This window comes from Denticeps clupeoides, chromosome 1 (genome assembly GCF_900700375.1).
Source record: "Denticeps clupeoides chromosome 1, fDenClu1.1, whole genome shotgun sequence".
NCBI classification, from domain to species: domain Eukaryota; kingdom Metazoa; phylum Chordata; class Actinopteri; order Clupeiformes; family Denticipitidae; genus Denticeps; species Denticeps clupeoides.
In genome coordinates, this window is record NC_041707.1 from 8,446,949 (window position 1) to 8,466,683 (window position 19,735).

General features: G+C 39.9%; 1 protein-coding gene across 2 annotated transcripts; it reads left to right on the forward strand.

Annotated features, from left to right (window-relative positions):
• Window positions 1-622: 622 nt before the first annotated feature.
• LOC114784911 (neuroblast differentiation-associated protein AHNAK) lies at window positions 623-19,068 on the forward strand. 2 transcript variants are annotated; one of them, XM_028970787.1, is made up of 7 exons: window positions 623-702; window positions 6,315-6,364; window positions 6,514-6,609; window positions 6,694-6,801; window positions 7,028-7,172; window positions 7,287-7,456; window positions 7,569-19,068. In XM_028970787.1, exons 1-7 carry the CDS (start codon window positions 651-653, stop codon window positions 18,450-18,452), a joined length of 11,505 nt encoding a protein of 3,834 aa, XP_028826620.1. In that variant the 5' UTR covers window positions 623-650; the 3' UTR covers window positions 18,453-19,068. The 2 variants fall into 2 exon arrangements, with proteins under 2 accessions (XP_028826620.1, XP_028826624.1); XM_028970791.1 differs by having other exon boundaries at window positions 7,287-7,447.
• Window positions 19,069-19,735: the final 667 nt, after the last annotated feature.

Sequence of the window (19,735 nt, forward strand, 5' to 3'; positions counted from 1 at the left end):
GCTGGGCGCTGTGCTCACAGTGAGTCAGCAGCAGAAGGTTGATTTCAGGTTAAAAACTTCAGTCCGGTGCCCCGGTGAGCCATGGGGTATGTCCACTTTGAATAATTCAGGACGAGAGAGTGGAAACGGCAGCCAGACTGATGGATGTCAGTGATTTTAAGAGTGAAAACAGCCACTCTTTAAGGCAGGAGTATTTTGAAGCCTTTCTGCAATCATCATACATCGGATCAACTTGAAACGTCTGAAATATCAGAAGTATAAATGTTGGGTTTTTTTTGTCCTTGTCATGACTGCACAGGGGGATTGAGGGGAGGAGGTGGGTGGGAGAAGAGGCTGAGCGGGTGTGGTCTATGCCAGGGCAGCCCTCCTCACACATCCTGCCCCCCCCACCCCCTCCCCATCTTATTAGGTTAGCGTGCTCTATAGCACTCTGTTTTACGGACAGAGCTGAGGAGAGTCCAGACTCCCCTGTCGGATGTTGCCCTCGCTCACGTCCTCGCTCTCGTCCTCGCCCTGTCTGCAGGTGACGGGGCGAATCTGAGCCGCAGAGAAAAGCCTTGGACAGGAAGCGAGTGCCTGTCTCGGAGGAGCACCACCGATCACCACCGATCACCAGTCGGCGGGCGGGACCTCACCAGACGACCGGCATCATGTGCGACTGTTTTCACCTGTCCTTCCCCAACTGGCACTCCTCAGGCGCTGGTGGGCATCCTTTAAATCTCTCCCTCGCTGTCGCTGCTCTCTCAGGTTATTTCTGACTGTGACTCAGCAAAGAGGGATCTGCTGCATGCTGCCTGGTGTGTGTGTGGAAAGAGCAGAAGTAAGCGAAAGAAAGAAAGAAAGAAAGAAAGAAAGAGGGATAGTGATGCAGATAGAGAGAGAGAGGAAATTGATCCTGCTGCTTATGGGACACTAGGTGTACCTACCGATTTAATGGGTGTGTCAACTGTAAATTATGGGTGGGTCTTATTTGTAGGAGCTGTACTTGTGAGTTTCAGGTACTCTGCGGCTGGTGTGCATTTCTCCCTGCAGCTTGCACAGCACTTGCTTATGGTGCATTAAGGATGTAAACACTGCAATTTGGTGACGGTCAGTAGAATGAGGGAGGGGCTGAAAGCTGAAATGGGATGTCTCTGCAGTATTGTGGGTGGGGCCGCAACTGGGTGGGGGTGTGTTTAGGTTTCAGTGGGTGTGTTCTGCAGTCTGTATGGGGGCTCCAGGGGGTCTGGACGCATACAAATAGAACTGCAACCTGCAACCAGCTTTATATTTAGGTCATATATTCATGCAATCCGTTATAAAGTTATGAACTAATGCTAAATAGGATATTCAAAGTAATTTGGTGGTGATAAGAATAAGGGCCAGGCGAGAGAAGTTCTAAAAACAATAGCCATGAATGAGGGTTGTGTTGACATTGTTCTCTTCTGGAACCCTTGGAGAGAAAAACAAACCTTCTGTGAGCTTTACTTGATTTTTTTTTACAATCACCAGTATTGTCTCAGTTTTGTGCTTTGCTCCCAAACACAATGGTTTATCAGACTTCCTTTGCTCTGTTTTGGCTTATGTTTGCAAAGACTTGAAAAGGAATTTAAATCCAATTGAGATGCAAAGAAAACAAGATTAAGTGATTATAACCATGAATTGCATCCATGAAAACTGTTAGTGGGATTGTTATGGGAATCTGATTCAACAATTATTTGACAGTCAGGTATATGTACAAATATAACAGCACAATGTCTCAACTTCACAAACAGATATCTTGTTACATTAATTTCCTTGCATAAATTAGAATGTACAAAAATGTATGATTTAACATGAATTATGAATAAGCATCATTAGTGGACAAAGTGCAGTTTTTACTGTAAGTCCAGGCATGGGTATTGGATATGGGATATAATTGACAAAAATGTAAAAGATAATCGATAGCTTTGATAATGCTGAATGCTACACTTAAGAGGTACTCAGTTGGCTTAGAAAGACATTACTTAGGATGCTCCACTGCAGGGATGTCAGCTCAAGGTTTCGCAGCCTGTGGTGATGCCAAGGGTGCCGATCACAATTAACACCAAAAAACCTGCTAGTGCAGTTATTGTGACATGTAAACATTAATGATAATATTTAGATTCGAACAACAGTAGCCAGCACACACATGATGGCTTGAGGCTTTTGTGATGACTGTGGGGTTTCAGCAGTGAGCTTGTATAAAAGTTTGATACTTTTAATGGCTGTGTGCCGATGAATAATACATGACGCTGACTTGGCTCTTCAGCAAGTTGTGGATCAAGCTGGGATTGGCTTTTAGACCACATTTTTCTTTTCATTTCAATTGATTTTAATAACTCTTTTATGTGCATCATGGTATGTTTCATAAAAGCTTAGCTGCAACTTCCGTTAGCAGCGTACATAGTTGGTGGAATGAATCTGAATGGGTCCAGTTTTGCACTTTATAAAGAACATTCTTCCTGCAGCGACTTTCTTCCTCTGGAACAAAATGGCAGTAAGTGGGGTTTCAACCTTCAATAACATGTCAGTTGCCATCCCACTATAGTTCCTAATGCAATCCTTGGGAAAATCCATTTGATCCATTTCCCAAACTCTCCATACTATAAATAGAACCTCAGAATAAATCTTTTATGCTCTGGTAATTATCATTGCATGGGAAGATATCCCTGAACATAATTTACATTTTCTAATGCAATGATGAAATTACTGGCATGACTCCCACTGCATCAATTAATGCTCCATCATTGGAAGCATGAGGAATCTCAGTCCCATGTCCTATGTCCCCATAACCTAAACAACTAAATCTGATTATATTTTGTCAGCATGTCAGCAAGCCCCTTTCCTGTCCATGACAGTGGTCTGTGTGTGTCTTTGTCAATATAGTTTCCTGTTGCCGGACTCTGATCAGCAAATTAACCAAATTATATCAGCTAATGAACAAATCCATGGACCCTCTCAGGTGGCCAAATCGAGAGCAAAACAATCAGTAATTCAAGTGAAGTGACTGTCATTGTCATTGTGAAACACAGCATGGCACACGGTGCACACAACAAAATGTGTCCTCTGCTTTTAACCCATCACCTAAGTGAGCAATGGGCAGCCATGAAAGGCGCCCAGGGAGCAGTGTGTGGGGTGCTTTGCTCAGTGGCACCTCAGGGATATGAACCAACAACGTTCAGATTACGGGTCCACTGTTGGTTCATGCATGCTCTGAACACTCATTAAACTTAACATGGGCAGGATGAAGGAAAATAAACTTTCATCATTCAGCAATACTTAGAGGAAAAGCATGCATTCAAATATCAATTGACATAAGATTAAAATGTTAAGATTAAATTATAAGAACGTATAAAAATAACCAAACAAGACGATCTCTGGCCTCAGCTCTACACACAAAACACAATAAACACTCTATTTATTATCATAGGAACAGTGTGTCAGTGGTTGGCTTAGCAGGTAAGGAAATGGACCCTTAATTGGAAGATTGCCAGCTCGAATCTCAAACTGCAAAGGTGCAAACGAGGTTCCACTGAGCAAAGCACCGTCTCCACGTACTGCTCATGAAGGGTGATGGGTTAAAAGCAGAGCACACATTTTGTGGTGTGTGCTGCGGTGTTTGGCCATGTGTAAAAAGGTTAAATAAAATTACTATAATTTTCTGTAAATACATTTTCTTCTTGGAAAAGTTGTTTTAACAACTCTGTGGCGGAAAACTCATGCACCATGTTAAGATGAATGGATCTGGTCATTATTTTTTCTTATCACTTCTTGACCAACACCCAGGGCAAATATTTAATCAGGGTGTAGCTTTGTGATGAATTAAGTTTCACCAGGATTAGTTGACTTTAAGTATGTCACCACACAATCCATGTTGTGTGGTTCAATGTCATCAGAGGTGTCACCGTTAGCATTGTCCAATCAGCATTAAAACAAAAAAATCATCAGTAGAATTGGCAGAAATAATAAAACCGATTAAACTGAAGTCCGCGATGATAGGGGCGTGGCCTGTTGTTATGCTTGCTCCACATGTACCTCTCTTTGCTTCATTCATGTATCATTACAATAACCAGTACTAGTAGTACTTATGATACAACTATTTATTATTCAGGTGTCCGCTTGTCTAGTTTCAACATTTGACAAAAAAAAACTAAAAAAAATTTACAGGTCGTTGTAAATCTAAACCTGTCACAGACACATTGGTTATACAGTAGGCAGGTTCTGAAGCTTCACATTTGCTCTAGTGTAAAATATTTGTGTGTGTGTGCATGTTATGTGTTTATTGCAGGAGGGATGGGGCAGTAGATAACAGCCTTAAAGATCAATTCACAAAATGTTGCACATTAACACATTTCTTTTGAGGGTCTATATTTGCGAATACGTATGTGACAATGACAAATGGTTGGAACACAGACTGTGGGTAGAATCCACCCTTTCTGTAAAGTGTTTAGAAGGGCTGGGCCATGCAGCTCTTCCTGGTCTAAAACACTTGAGCTGTGCAGTTTGCTCTGTTCACAAGTTGGAGTGAAGCTGAAAAGTCTGGGAGTGGCAGTAAGTAACCAAGAATAAGAAAAAATTTAATGACAGGTAGAGGGGATCATCATCAGGTGAGCATTTTTCAAACATCCTCTTTACCTTTCACCTGTATGGTATTTCAACTGAGCACATTCACCTCATGTGATGTTTTTGATATTTGACTATATATCTACAAAAACGTTTCCCCCTGGAGCACCAGGAATTACGCATTTCTGGACTGTCACATTTATTCTGTCGGTTGTCAATTATACATTTCTAATATCTTGATTTCAAAATGAGACTTCATGTAAATATAATCATTCATCTTCAAGTCCATCCTGCCATCCTGCAACAAACAGACACAGACTTTTTAAACGAGAGACACACACACATACGATCAAACACAAAAATGCTGCTCCATGTTAAAAGTTCAGAGCTAAATCTACTGCTTTCATCATATATTTTGACTGAGCAGGATGTATTTCAAATATTATATTTGCGGAACAACTCATTAATTATTTTAAATTTTATTGGGCCAAGTCAGGTATCATTTTATGGTTAAGTGAACGTCAAAGCATTCCGAGCACTAGATGTCCATTCGACATAGTGAACACACCATAGTTTATCACTAAACTAAATGATGACCTTTAATACATCCCCACATGGAAGAGTGGGCAGCTATCTACACAGCCTGGTGACTCAGTGGTACCTGACCTGTGTAACCTGTGACCCTCCAATGACAAGGTTGTCTTCCCCTAAAAATCAGGTTAACACTCCCTTACTGAGACACACTGTAATCTGGCTCTTCACTGAAATCTGTGGAAATTATTGATATGTAGGCATCAAGCAAAGAATAACCAAAGAGATCTAAATGTTATAAATCCTATCATTTATTTTGGTGTGGTGTGACATATATGCTCATTATAAAACTAGGCCGCACTAGCTCAGACCTGAAACACATTGTCTAGACTTGTCGAGACTATTCTCTGCGATTTCAATTTAAAACAGTCCCATGCGGTTAGTGTGGTAAGTGAGAAATGGCCATTATCCAGACATTGTTTTCCCCAAGAGTCACATGCACACTTGCACACACACACACATACACACATTGAAAAAAATACCCTTGCTTTTCAGTTTTTGTCAAAGTGCCATTAAACCCATTATTCTTGCACAGTATAACTGAAATTAAAGACTGGTGGAATTGTCTGGAATGAGTGGAATGAGAGTTTTGCAAAATGTGTACTAAAAGATAATCAGAGATAAAGAGACAGAAAATCAACAAAGCTTAATCTCCAGCTCCATTACATCCCCTACCTGTTATGTCACACCTAGCTCACAATGTTTTAAATGGTAAAATGTATTTTTCTCAGTAGTTTATTAACACTGCAGTATGAGACACATGAGTAAACACTAAATTAACTAAAAACATAAATTAGAATAATATTTGTTTTTTTGTTTGTTTTTACCTTCCTCTCCCTGTAAGTGGATCAATACAGTGTATCACTTTACAGGAGTTTCCGGAAGCTGACATGCACCATGGACCCTTTGGGAACTCTTTCCAGAAACAGCTTTCAGCCGCTTCCCTGACTCTACTAATATCAATAATGTGGTCAAATTGATGACAGAATGGTGCCTACACCAGCAGAAACTGTCCAAATCTACTACACTAGTATTAATATATAGCACAGCAAAATATTTTCACAGCATGCAGTACAATGTCAGTTGTTAATTACATGAACTGCTTAATATGATAGCACTGTAACGTTTGCTCATGTTTCAAATTTGCTGATGCTTAACAGGGGCTGGGAGAAGACTTAGGGGTCCAGAGGCATACCCTGAGGATGAATCAGTGAGTTACAGCAACACACAGGCAATCAATGAATGCCAATTTATGATGCATTAGTTATTAATCACCCAGTACACATTTTTGTGAAAAGTACTTTTTTAGTACTTAGTACTTTTAACATATATTGTATGCTACGTTTCATGATAAATTAGGTCTGTGAGGAGCCACCAGCGTTTATAGAAGGAGAGAGACCCCGTCCTCAAGGGTCGTCCCCCATAGAGGAGTTTCCAAATTCTGAAAAATACCAGGTATCTTTAAATTATACATGTTTGTCAAAGATAAGAAATCATGGATGTGCTGTTTTCTTAGATTTGCATGTTAATTTTTTAAAGACAGAGGACAATTTATATGACTCCATCAAGAGTGACCGGGGGAAAAAAGGAAAACGTGTCGGTTTTGGAGGCAAGAAGCGCTCTTCAGCAAAAATGAATCATACTGAGGTTAGGCACATGTAATGATGTGTAACTTTTGACTGAATGACTGATAATTAATGTGTAATTTTTTATAATTTAAAATTAAAATAAAAGTTTTCACTATCAAATGCAGAAAATGTCCACTTAATTTGAATTGGCTGAGGTCCTTGCTTCTACAACATTCTACGATGGTTAAACCATTATGGGTCACAATAGGTTTGGATGTTTTTTTATACAAATGACTTCATTTCAGACTGGAGAGTCGGCTGTGATTGTGCAGACAGCTAAAGAAGCATGTGCCCAGGGCCTTATTGTGGGTGGAGGGGGTAAGGAAGGAATCTTCATCAAGGAAGTAAAACCAGAGTCTCCAGCTTCAAAGCACCTGAGCGTGAAAGAGGGTAAGTGGGCATACAAAGGCCATGAGTGAAATCGCTCATATACACATCATCTCTTGTGGTCTGGCTGCACAATGCAGCAACACAACTCATTGAGTCCAGCCTTTTGTCTTCCAGGTGATCAGATCCTTAGCGCAACAGTTTACTTTGATAATGTCTCCTATGAAGATGCCCTCCAAATTCTTGAACATGCACAGCCTTACAAAATGGAGCTCCGTCTGAAACGCAAAAACGTTCTAGACGTTTCCACAACTGAAGTTGGAACGGCCCGACCAGAGGTTGCCATTGTAAATATTAAAATGTTTCATCTATTTGTAAAATATGAGCTGAATCAACATGCATTTTCTAATTGAAGTGTCTATGATTATATAAGCTCTTATATAACCTTCTGTTACACAGGGTGAGGAGGGGGACTCTCCAGTGCTTAGGGGCAGAAAAAGCAAGAGGCAAGATGCCCGTATCTCATGGCCAAAGTTTCCATCATTTAGCATGGGGAGAAAGGCACAGTTCAAGAGATCTCACAGCACATCTGAAGCAGAGGACAAGCGGAAACTAGAGATGAGCCCCACAACAAGTGATACAGAATCACCAATCAAGTCTCCAGGGGGGAAAGAAAAAAAGAAAAAAATGAAGTTAAAGGGAAAGAAAAAAGGTCTCAGGAGCAAGTCAGTTGAGCAAACAACCGAAGTGGAAGAGGAAGCTGCAACAGAGAATCAGGACCAGGCAGAAACTGAGCTGGCACAATATGCAACTGATTTGATAGCCATAGATGATGCTGTCCGACTCTCAGAAGAAGCACGTCAGAAGATAAAAGAGGATGAGTTTCAAGACAGTGAGCTCAACAAAGCCATAAAAGAGCAGACATTTCCAAGCTCAACTGGATCAGACATTGACACTGGCATTCACAAAGTCGAACTGATAACACTGGACAGAAATCTTAAGACAACTGACATTACAGAAGCTCTCGCCATTAGCAGTACTTCTTTCAAGACAACCCCAGAGATCACAGCGAAAAAAGAGAGGTCAGAGCTCAAGGTCAAAATTCAAGGTAAAGACCTTTTAGAAGCTAATATAGAAACCCAGGCCAAATACTCTCCAGCAGCCCTGAAGAAACAAGGAACTCCATCCTATGACAGCATTATGTTTAGCTCCAAAATGTCACAGGAAGACACACAAGGACTTGACGCCAACATCATCAGTCAGATCACTAACCAGGATATGGAAATGCATCTGCCAAAAGTAGATGCTTCTGTAGATGTTGTAGATATGGAGCTGCTAAAGAAATCTCCGACATCAGGAACCAACAAGCAGTGGAAAGAAAGAACCACAGTCTTTCCTGAAACTGAAATATATGGAATTAGAACTAGGGGTCCTTTAGCAGATATAGCAACATCAAAAGCACACTTTGCTGCAACAGCAAATGGATTTCAGTTTTCAGAAACTGATCTGACATCTTCCCTCCCAAAACCTGTCATTTCTCAACCAAAAACCAACACGCTAGAAATGACTGTTGCTGGCAGTGGTCCTGGTGGCACAGAAACCGAGTTGGCATCCAAGTTTCCAGTACAAACCAGAATTGATGATGTCTTGGAAAAAATTGGTATAGGAGAAGAGCCTAGGTTCAAGTTACCAAAAATTGACCTCTCTGAATTGCCGCATACTGAAGTGATAAAAATGACAGAGGTGGAAAATATTAAAGCTCAGTTTCCAAAACGTGAGGAGCTTGAAATTCCTGGTATGGAGGATGGAACTTCAAAGATAAATGTACAAAAACAGGTAGTGAAATTACCCCAGATGGATGTAAGCAAGGACATCCATTCTGTTTCTGAAATCCAGGCTCAGAAGACGGATGATGAGTTTAATTTGGAGGACGTTAAAACTGCTGTCGCCAAAATGCAGTCTTTTAAAGTGCCAAGAATAGACATGTCAGGCATTCATGTGCACACTGGAGTCACAAAGACAGAAGTAATAGACAAAATAACAGCTGGAGCACCATCTCGGCCACCCTCACAAATGAAGGAGGAAATAAATGTTGAGGGCAAAGTTGTGATAGTTTCTGGACTTGACAGTGAAATGCAAGACACAACTCCTACAGTTAAACTGCCAAAGATTGAACTGCCTTATATTGACCATGAACAATTAAGTGTGACAGAAATTGACTACTCAAAGCCAAGGTCCAAAACCCTTCCAGACGAATTCCAAGGACAAGTGGACAAAATGAATTACAAGCTACCAAATAGGGATGAGATTGAGATACCAGGCATGGAGGCCATAGAAAAAACTCACATTCAGATGCAAAAAATGACCACAAAATCTGTTTTGCCACTGTCTGAAACAAAGGAGTCTAATGAACAAGCCCAATGCCGAACTTCTCAAATGGATGAGCTCATCAAAAAAGAGGTAATTAGTGAAAAGAAATCAAAGAAAGACAAGATGTCCAGCTTTGGAATTACAAAATCTGACATTAGATTCCCAGATAGTGGAATTGATTTGATAAAACAAGATGCTTTTTTGCAAGACACTGTGGTTGACAGTCTTGACTCCCTTGGCACTAAAAAGGATCTTACAGATGGAGGTGAAAAGCCAGAGGTGGGCATCACTCTTTCTGTTACACAGACAGCACCACTACATGAAGAGGCCGATATGAATACCAAGGACTCGGTTATTAAAATGTCACCCAGTAAAATTAAACTACCAAAATTAAAATTACCAAAGATTGGAGTCGGTTCTGAAACGAAGATGAGCACAGAGAAGGAAGCAATCTCAGCAGCAGATGTATCAATTGTAAGTCAAACAGCATCAGTTGAGGTAAAAACGGCGGCACCCAACGTGGAGGCTAAAGTTCCTGATCTAAGCAAGTTCAAATTACCAAAATTTGAAATCTCATTACCTATGGTGAAACTGCCTGACATAAGCATGCAAGTATCAGGGCGTCAAGTCAAAGAAGTCAAAGAACCACAACTTGATGTTCAGGCACCTGATGACATGCCAGATGTTGAAAGAATTAAGTCACCAAAAGTTGCAATTGAATATGCATCATTTGACAAACCTGATTTGGATGATAAGGCTACAGATGGAAGCAAATTCAAACTACCAAAATTTGGAATCTCAATGCCTAAGGTAAAAGTACCGGACATAAGCATGCAAACAGCAAAGGTTAAAGTAAAAGCTTCTCTCCCAGAGGCGAAGTCTGATGTCTACACAGGAGACCTTAATACAATGGACATACCAGTTAAAGCAACAGCAGAGATTTCAGAGGTGGACACAAAAGAAATGAAACAGCCAAAGATCTCATTTCCTAAATTTGGCTTCTTGAAGCCAGATATTAAGGATCCTGGAATTGACATCACCATTCCAACAGCAGAATTGACTGGTTTACCTACTGTAGTTGTTTCCCCAAAGGACACTAATATAACCATTCCAACTGTTGAGGCATCACTTCCAGAGGGAAAGGTCAAGACACCAAATGTTGAAATTGGAAGTGCATTGCTTGAGATGAATGTTGTGGCACCTGATGGGGAGATAAAACTATCAAATTTTGGAATCAGCGAGTCAAAGGTGAAAGCACCTGACATAAGCTTGCAAGCGTTGAGCCCTCATGTAGATGTTTCCCAATCAAAAGCTGATGTTAAACCAACAGATATCAGCATACAGGAAGTTCCACTTGAAGAAGCCAAATTTGGCTTTTCAAAGCCTGAAGATAATAATACTTTGAAAACAGGTGTTCCTGTGCCTGAGTTAAAAGCTGAAAACAAAGATTTAGAACTTGATGTTCAGGCTCCAAAATCTGTTGATATAAGAATACCTGAAACAAACATAGTCACACCTGAGGTGGACACAAAAATCTCTGATGGAAGCAAATTTAAGCTACCGACATTTGGAATTCCAATTCCTAAACTGAAAGGACCTGACAAAAGCTTACCAGTATCAAGGTCTCAGGTCACTGTTTCTATACCTGAGGCAGAAGCCAGTGTCAAACCTGTAGCTCTTGATGTAAAGGAAGTGCCAGTTAAAGCTGCAGTAGAGGTGTCAGAGGTGGAGGTAAAAGAAATGAAAAAGCCAATGATCTCCATTCCTACAATTGGACTTCCAAAGTTTTATATGAAGTCGCCTGAAATCGATGTCACACTTCCAAAATCTGACAGCGATCAGCCTGAGTTACATGCTGAAATAAAAGAAAAAGGGCTTGATGTTCAGGCTCCAAAAGAACAGGATATTATAGTGCCGGGTACCGAAGTATCAATCTCTGGTGGAAAAATCAAGCCACCATATGTTGAAACTGAAGGTGCATTACTTGAAACAGACATAGTGACACCTGATTTGGACAGTAAATTCACTGATGGGAGCAAGTTTAAACTACCAAAATTTGGAATTTCAATGCCTAAAGTGAAAGGACCTGACATAAGGTTGCAGACATCAAAACCTCAGGTAGACATTTCCATGCCAGAGATGAACGCTGATGTCCAAACAGCAGACCTTGTTGTGAAAGAAGTCTCAGAAAAAGCTCAAGTAGAGATGTCAGAGGTGGAAGGAAAAGAAATAAAGAAGCCAAAGTTCTCTTTTCCCAAATTTGGGTTTTCAAAGTCAGATATAAAGGCACCTGAAATTGATGTCACTCTTCCAAAAGCAGACATTGCTGTACCTCAATTACATCCTGAAGTCAAAGAACCAGATCTTAATGTACATGCTACAAAAAGTGCTGATATAACAATACCTGCTATTGATGTATCAATATCTGGAGGAAAAATAAAGCCACCAACTACTGACACTCAAGGTGCATCATTGGAAGTGAATGCAGAGGCTCCTGATGTGGACACAAAAGGCCTAGATGGAAGCAAGTTTAAACTACCAAAGTTTGGAATTTCAATGCCTAAAATGAAAGAACCTGACATAAGCTTGCAGACATCAAAACCTCAGGTAGACATTTCCCTGCCAGAGATGAACGCTGATGTCCAAACAGCAGACCTTGTTGTAAAAGAAGTATCAGAAAAAGCTCAAGTAGAGATGCCAGAGATGGAAGGAAAAGAAATAAAGAAGCCAAAGTTCTCTTTTCCCAAATTTGGGTTTTCAAAGTCAGATATAAAAGCACCTGAAATTGATGTCACTCTTCCAAAAGCAGACATTACTGTACCTCAGTTACATCCTGAAGTCAAAGAACCAGATCTTAATGTACATGCTACAAAAAGTGCTGATATAACAATACCTGCTATTGATGTATCAATCTCTGGAGGAAAAATAAAGCCACCAACTACTGACACTCAAGGTGCATCATTGGAAGTGAATGCAGAGGCTCCTGATGTGGACACAAAAGGCCTAGATGGAAGCAAGTTTAAACTACCAAAGTTTGGAATTTCAATGCCTAAAATGAAAGAACCTGACATAAGCTTGCAGACATCAAAACCTCAGGTAGACATTTCCCTGCCAGAGATGAACGCTGATGTCCAACCAGCAGACCTTGATGTAAAAGAAGTAGCAGAAAAAGCTCAAGTAGAGATGCCAGAGATGGAAGGAAAAGAAATAAAGAAGCCAAAGTTCTCTTTTCCCAAATTTGGGTTTTCAAAGTCAGATATAAAAGCACCTGAAATTGATGTCACTCTTCCAAAAGCAGACATTACTGTACCTCAATTACATCTTGAAGTCAAAGAACCAGATCTTAATGTACATGCTACAAAAAGTGCTGATATAACAATACCTGCAATTGATGTATCAATATCTGGAGGAAAAATAAAGCCACCAACTATTGACACTCAAGGTGCATCATTGGAAGTGAATGCAGAGGCTCCTGATGTGGACACTAAAGGCCTAGATGGAAGCAAGTTTAAACTACCAAAGTTTGGAATTTCAATGCCTAAAGTGAAAGGACCTGACATAAGCTTGCAAACATCAAAACCTCAGGTAGACATTTCCCTGCAAGACACAAAAGCTGATGTCCAACCAAAAGATCTTGATGTAAAGGAAGTCATAGAAAGGGTTCAAACAGAGATGCCAGAGGCAGGAGGAAAAGAAATAAAAAAGGCAAAATTTTCTTTTCCCAAATTTGGGTTTTCAAAGCCAGATATAAAGGGACCTGAAATTGATGTCACTCTTCCAAAAGCAGACATTACTGCACCAGAGTTCCATTCTGAAGTCAAAGAACCTGAACTTAATGTTCAGCGTCCTAAAGGTGTTGATATGACAATCCCTGCAATTGATGTATCAATTTCTGATAGAAAAATAAAGCCACCAACAGCTAAAATTGGAATTTCAATGGAAAAAGTGAAAGGACCTGACATAAACTTGCAAGCATCAGGGCCTCAGGTAGATATTTCCCTGCCAGAGGCAAAAGCTGATGGCCAACCAGCAGACCTTGATGTAAAAGAAGTTGCAGATGTTAATGTAGAGATGCCAGAGATGCAAGGAAAAGGGATGAAAGAGCGTATGTTTTCATTTCCCAAATTTGGTTTTTCAAGGTCAGAGATGAAAGGACCTGAAATTGATGTTCCTCTTCCAAAAACAGATAGTGCTTTACCTGAGATCCATCCTGAAATCAAAGAACATGGACTTAATGCTCAGCTTCCAAAATGTGGTGATATAACAATACCTGAAATTGATGTGTTGATTTCTGATGGAAAAATGGAGCCACCAACTACTGAAATTCAAAGTGCATCATTGGAAGTGATGGCAGATGCCTCAGATGTGGACACTAAGGATTTAGATGGAAGCAAGTTTAAGCTTCCAAAGTTTGGAATTTCAATGCCTAAAATGAAAGGTCCTGACATAAGCTTGCAAACATCAGGACCTCAGGAAGATATTTCTCTGCCAGAGATAAAGGCTGATATCCAACCAACAGATCTTGATGCAAAGGAAATCGTAGATAAGGCTCAAGTAGAGATTCCAAAGGCAGAAGGAAAAGAAATGAAAAGGTCAAAGTTTTCATTTCCCAAATTTAGTTTTTCTAAACCAGATATTAAGGCACCTGAAATTGATGTCACTCTTCCAAAAGCTGACATTGCTGCACCCAAGTTCCACCCTGTTCAACTTCCAAAAGGTGCTGATATAACAATACCTGCAATTGATGAATCAATTTCCGATGGAAAAATAAAGCCACCAAATGTAAAAACTGAAAGTACGCCCTTGAAAGTGAATGCAGAGGCTCTTGATGTGGATGCTAAAGGCTTAGAAGGCAGTAAGTTTAAGCTACCAAAATTTGGAATTTCAATGCCTAAGGTGAAAGGACCTGACATAAGCTTGCAAGCATCAGGACCTGAGGTAGATATTTCTCTGCCAGAGGCAAAAGCTGATGACCAACCAGCAGACCTTGATGTAAAAGAAATTGCGGGAAAAGCTCAAGTAGAGATGCCAGAGGTAAACGGAACAGAGATGAAATTTGGGTTGTCATGGTCAGATATAAAAGGACCTGAAATTGATGTTCCTCTTCCAAAATCAGACATGGCTGAAGTCGAAGGAACTGAACTTAATGTACATGCTACAAAAGGTGCTGATATAACAATACCTGCAATAGATGTATCAATTTCTCAAGGGAAAATAAAGCCACCAACTGATGAAATCCAAGGTGCATCACTGGAAATGAATGCAGAGGCTCCTGATGTGGACATTAAGGGCCTAGATGGCAGCAGGTTTAAGCTTCCAAAGTTTGGAATTTCAATGCCTAAAGTGAAAGGACCTGACATAAGATTGCAAGCTTCAGGACCTCAGGTTGACACATCCCTACCAGAGGCAAAAACTAATGTCCAAGCAACAGACCTCAATGTGAAGGATTTTCCAGGTAAAGCTGTTGTATCTATACCAGAGGTGGAAGGAAAAGAAATAAAAAAGCCAAAGTTCTCATTCCCCAGATTTGGGTTTTCAAAGCCAGATATTAGGACACCTGAAATTGATGTTACTTTACCAAAAGCAGGTGATGTGTTACATCCTGAAATCAGACAATCTGATGTTGAGTTAGATACCAAAGTTAGAGAATCAAACCTGAATGTTCAGTCCCCACAAAAGTTAGATGTAACAATGCCTGTTACTGATGCATCAATATTGGAAGCAAAAATCAAGGCACCAAAGGTAGAGGAATCTGATGCCGACACCAAAGCTCTGGATGGAAGCAAGTTCAAACTGCCAAAATTTGGAATTTCAGTACCTAAAGTGAAAGGACCTGACATAAGCATGCAAGTTTCAGGTAGTCCTCAAATAGATATTTCTGATGTTAAAACTGATGTCCAACCATTAGATACTGATATAGAACAAGTCTCAGCTGAAGCAGCAGTAGAGTTGCCAGACGTAAAAGAAACCAAGGGAAGTATCAAAGATAAAGTCGTTGCTGGTTCCCTAACCAAATTTAAGCTTCCCTCATTTTCTCTTCCTAAATTTGGAGGACCTGCTGATATGTCTATCAAGGGAGATGGAACAGAAATCCTGTCAGCAGAGATTTCATCTAACACTGAAGGTACGGGAGTTACCTCTGATGTAACTGACGTGAAAGACCCTTTGTCAAAATCTACAGATGTTGATGCAAAGGCTAAAAGTGCAGAAACAGAGCAACAGGAAAGTAAGTTCAGCCTGCCTAAATTTAGCATTTCCCTTCCGAAGGTACAAGTTTCAGAAACCAGACAAATAGATTCTGAAGCTGAGGCACCAAAATCAGGATTTTCTAAAGGAGACATTAAGACCTCAGAAGTTAAAATGTCTTCAACAGAAACAAAATCAGAGAAAGATGAAGCAGCTCAAGATGTTTCAGAGGCACCACCTGAATTAAAAGATACCAGTATCTTTGGCTCACCAACAAGATTCAAACTGCCTTCCTTTAAACTACCGAAAATTGGTATTTCATCACCAAAAAGGCAAGCTGAAATTGAGGTTGGTGCAAAAGTTACTGAAATCAGTATGACAGACACTGAGCTAAAGGTTTCATCAGTGATCCCTTCATCTGAAGGACAAGAAAGTTCTGAGGTTCCAGAAACTCAAAAAGATATTGATGAAGTAGTGTTGAAAGGACAAGAAGATCTACCTGACTCTAAGGATGGTCAAATAAAAACAAAGAAATCCAGTTTTTCATTTCCTAAATTTGGATTTACAAAACCAGAGGTTCAGGTGCCAAAAGTTAATCTTCCAGAAGTGGACACGTCTCTGCCAGAGGGAAGCATGGAGGTCACTGAACCTGCTGACGGTACCAGGGGAGATAAAGAAGACAAAGATGCAAACATTACTGGGTCTCCAACAAAATTTAAAATTCCAACAATCAAGTTTCCTAAATTTGGAGTAACAGCTCAAAAAATAACTGGTGAGGACCATAATGAACCTACTGAAACAAAAGAACTAAATGTTAAGATACAAGATACTGACAGTAATGTTTCAGGACACAAAATAGAGGTCACCACTCATGAAGTCGGACTAAATAGTGATGTTTCAGTGCCAGAAGACAGTGTGCAAGTCAAAATGACAGAGCCAGGTGTTAAAAGTCCAGAGGATAAGACTGAAGTGATTAAGACTGTTGTTTCACCATCTAAATTCAAACTTGCATTTAAACTCCCAACATTTGGTGTTTCTCCTGCAAAGGAGCCAGCAGACGTCCCTAAAGTAGATGCGAAAGACATTGAGGCAGATAATGATCAGAAGGTTTTGGGCGAGGTTGCTTCAACTGATATCAAAGTTGTTAAGGAGCAACCTATGGATGGGGATTTTATTACTACAGGTCAACTTGATGGCCAAAAACTCAAAGAAAAAGAGGATGATGCATTAAAACAGGCAAGTGCAGGAGCGAAAGAGTCAGAACCTAAAGTAACCTTGGGATCTCCAAGCAAATTCAAACTGCCAACTTTTAAACTTCCTAGATTTGGGGCAAAAACAAAGACAGAAACTGACGTTAAGACTGACGTTTCAGAGCCAGAAGTCAAGAGTTCCTCAACAGTTAGTCAGGCTGAACTTCCTAACATACCCGAATCTGAAGTTATGGATTCTGGGCTTGAAAAGATCGCTGAAGATCATAAAACTGAGGTCAAAAAGCCAGCAGGAGTTGAAAGCTCACCAAGTAAGTTCAAACTACCAACATTTAAAATGTCCAAGTTTGGAGTTTCAAAGTCAAAACCAGAAATTCTAGAAGTAAGTGTTACTTCAGATAACAGTTTAGAAACTGCACATAAAGACGAGACAAAAACACCAGAAAAGTTTTCTTTGTCAACAATTGGGGGTGTTCTAAGGGGGTTTGATGTTGAATTCAATGTCCCCAAAATGGAAGAATCTTCAAAAGAGGAAAGCACTGAACAGGTTGCACAAGAAAAGGAGGTAGAATCTGCAATGACTATATCAGAGAAACAGAACAATGCAGATGTTGCAGAGAAATTTCCAAAGTTAGGAGTGAGCCAAACTCCTGAAGATACCAAGACCTCTGGTGTTACTGGGGGAGACAGTTTAAAGCAAACAGTGGCTCAAGAAGGGCAGAAAGTAGAATTCCCTGAATTCCCACAAACAAAATCAGCTACATGTGTAGATAGTGAAAGTACAAAACAAAAGGCTGACCTTGAGGACCACAGCGCAAGTGAGAATATTGCTGATGACACCAGCTTAACTTTTTCAGTTAGGTCATCTGACGCTTTTGCTGATGTAAGTTCTGCACAAACAACAGAACACGTCAGCACGTTACCACAATCACCGACGAGAGTCACGGTGAAATTCAGTGAATCTTCGAACACGGGTGGGGCTGCTGACATACAGGGTGAATTAATTACATCTACTGCAAGGAGCGAATTAATATCCATGGAACCTCATCTGCCGGAGAAAATTAACATTCCTTACTCCTCTGATGTGTCTTCCTCTTCCGTTGACACGCTGAAACAGGAACCTGGGGCAGTTCACATTATCACCTCGAATGTCCAGGCCCAACCAGACACAGAGCAGATCACTGTTCTCACTCATTTTGGGGAGCAGGGTGTTCAGCATTTTCCCATTCAGCAGGTAACAATTCAAACTGCTTCTGGTCCGTGGTCACTGGAGCAAACTAGCAGAGTACAAGACGGATGGGACATAAGGGTAGAGAAGCACATGGTGAAAGAGATGTCTGGTGAAGACAAGGAGAAAGTCATCATAACACAGAGAACTCATGTTTTTGAGGTGGACACAAGTGAACCCAAAACTGGTGACGCTGCTTCGTCCATCCAAAGGCTAAGAGACACTGTACACACGGAAAAGATTCGTTTTTTTGAAAGCCAAGGAATTCCTTCGAAGCTCAGTGCTGAAAGCACTGAAACAACCGACAAAGATGTCCCATTCCATTCCCTGAAAGAACATCAAGATGAATAGTCTTCAAAGTGGCCCATGAATGCTAAATTTATACTTATGTGCACTCAACTGCACATATGCAAGCATATGATACACATTAATGTTATTATTTAATCATAGGTACAAAAGAGGTATTAGTACAAAGAGCAGAAAACGCTGTGACAGAATGTAAATGCACTGCCAAAGAGTGGTTCTCTGTTGTAACACAGTTTACAGCAATTTTCTGTTAACATGCAATAATTATTCATTTAAATATTAATGATATACATATATATAAATATGTGTACTATTAGAATAGGTCAATGATGTCTCAAATACAAAACAGAGCATAAATCACTGTGGCTATAATGAATGTGTTGCTGAATTTGATGGCTGACATAAAAATGCAAATCAAATATATTGACGCAGATACTGTGTATTAATCAATTTAATCTGTTAAACTAATTATTTTAATGCATGGATTTGGGCAAAACATGAACTGTAAACAAAGAAATTCAATGTAAATAAATGGTCTTTTAGTAACTTTTAGTAACAATTTTACTGTAAGCTTACTGCAGCTTATCATTTGTACCTTATATTTCTGAAACAGTCAATGTATTTGCAACATATACAGCTATAATAAATGTTTTAAAATATAGTTCCTGTTTGGACCTACAGTCTTTCATTTACAATATGCACTGTGAAGACAAACAAACTAGAATACAGACACTGAACCAGACTTACGCCCATATTGTTCTCACACGACAGTTAACACAGAGCAAAGTTTGCCCTGTGTGAGTCCCAGCCTTGCGTCCAATGTCCAAGGATGGGCTCCAGAAGCTGCAGATGGATTGTTAAGCTGTAGTTACATTCATACAAGGTAACCATAATGCTGAGGTGGTCCTGCTATTTAGCATCACCATGCGATTCAGTCTTCATAAATATACAATAAAACTGCAGTTACAACAACATTATTAAACATTCTTTTGTACGGCTAAAACATGGCTTCACACTTGTTTGCCATAATGATAAAATACAGGAAACATAAACCTCTAAATCAAATTTTTAATTTGTACTATACAGTTGAAACACTTTCTGTGCATACATACATTTAGATACCGACATATTATTAAAAAAACATGGAACTATGAAAAATTATTAGTGAAAGAAAAATTTAAAATACACAAGCAAACATAGAACACAGCAACAGTATATGACAATGAATTCAGACAACATTCAGATACATACAGTTCAGGCCAAAAGTTTGGACACAATCAATGTGTTTTCTTTATTTACATGACCATTTACATTGGTAGATTCTACCT

Coding starts and splice junctions, on each gene's coding strand:
- LOC114784911 (XM_028970787.1), top strand. CDS start 651: ATGTGCGACTGTTTTCACCTGTCCTTCCCCAACTGGCACTCCTCAGGC. Junction 7,173..7,286: donor GCACCTGAGCGTGAAAGAGG/GTAAGTGGGCAT, acceptor TTTGTCTTCCAG/GTGATCAGATCCTTAGCGCA. Junction 7,457..7,568: donor CCCGACCAGAGGTTGCCATT/GTAAATATTAAA, acceptor TCTGTTACACAG/GGTGAGGAGGGGGACTCTCC.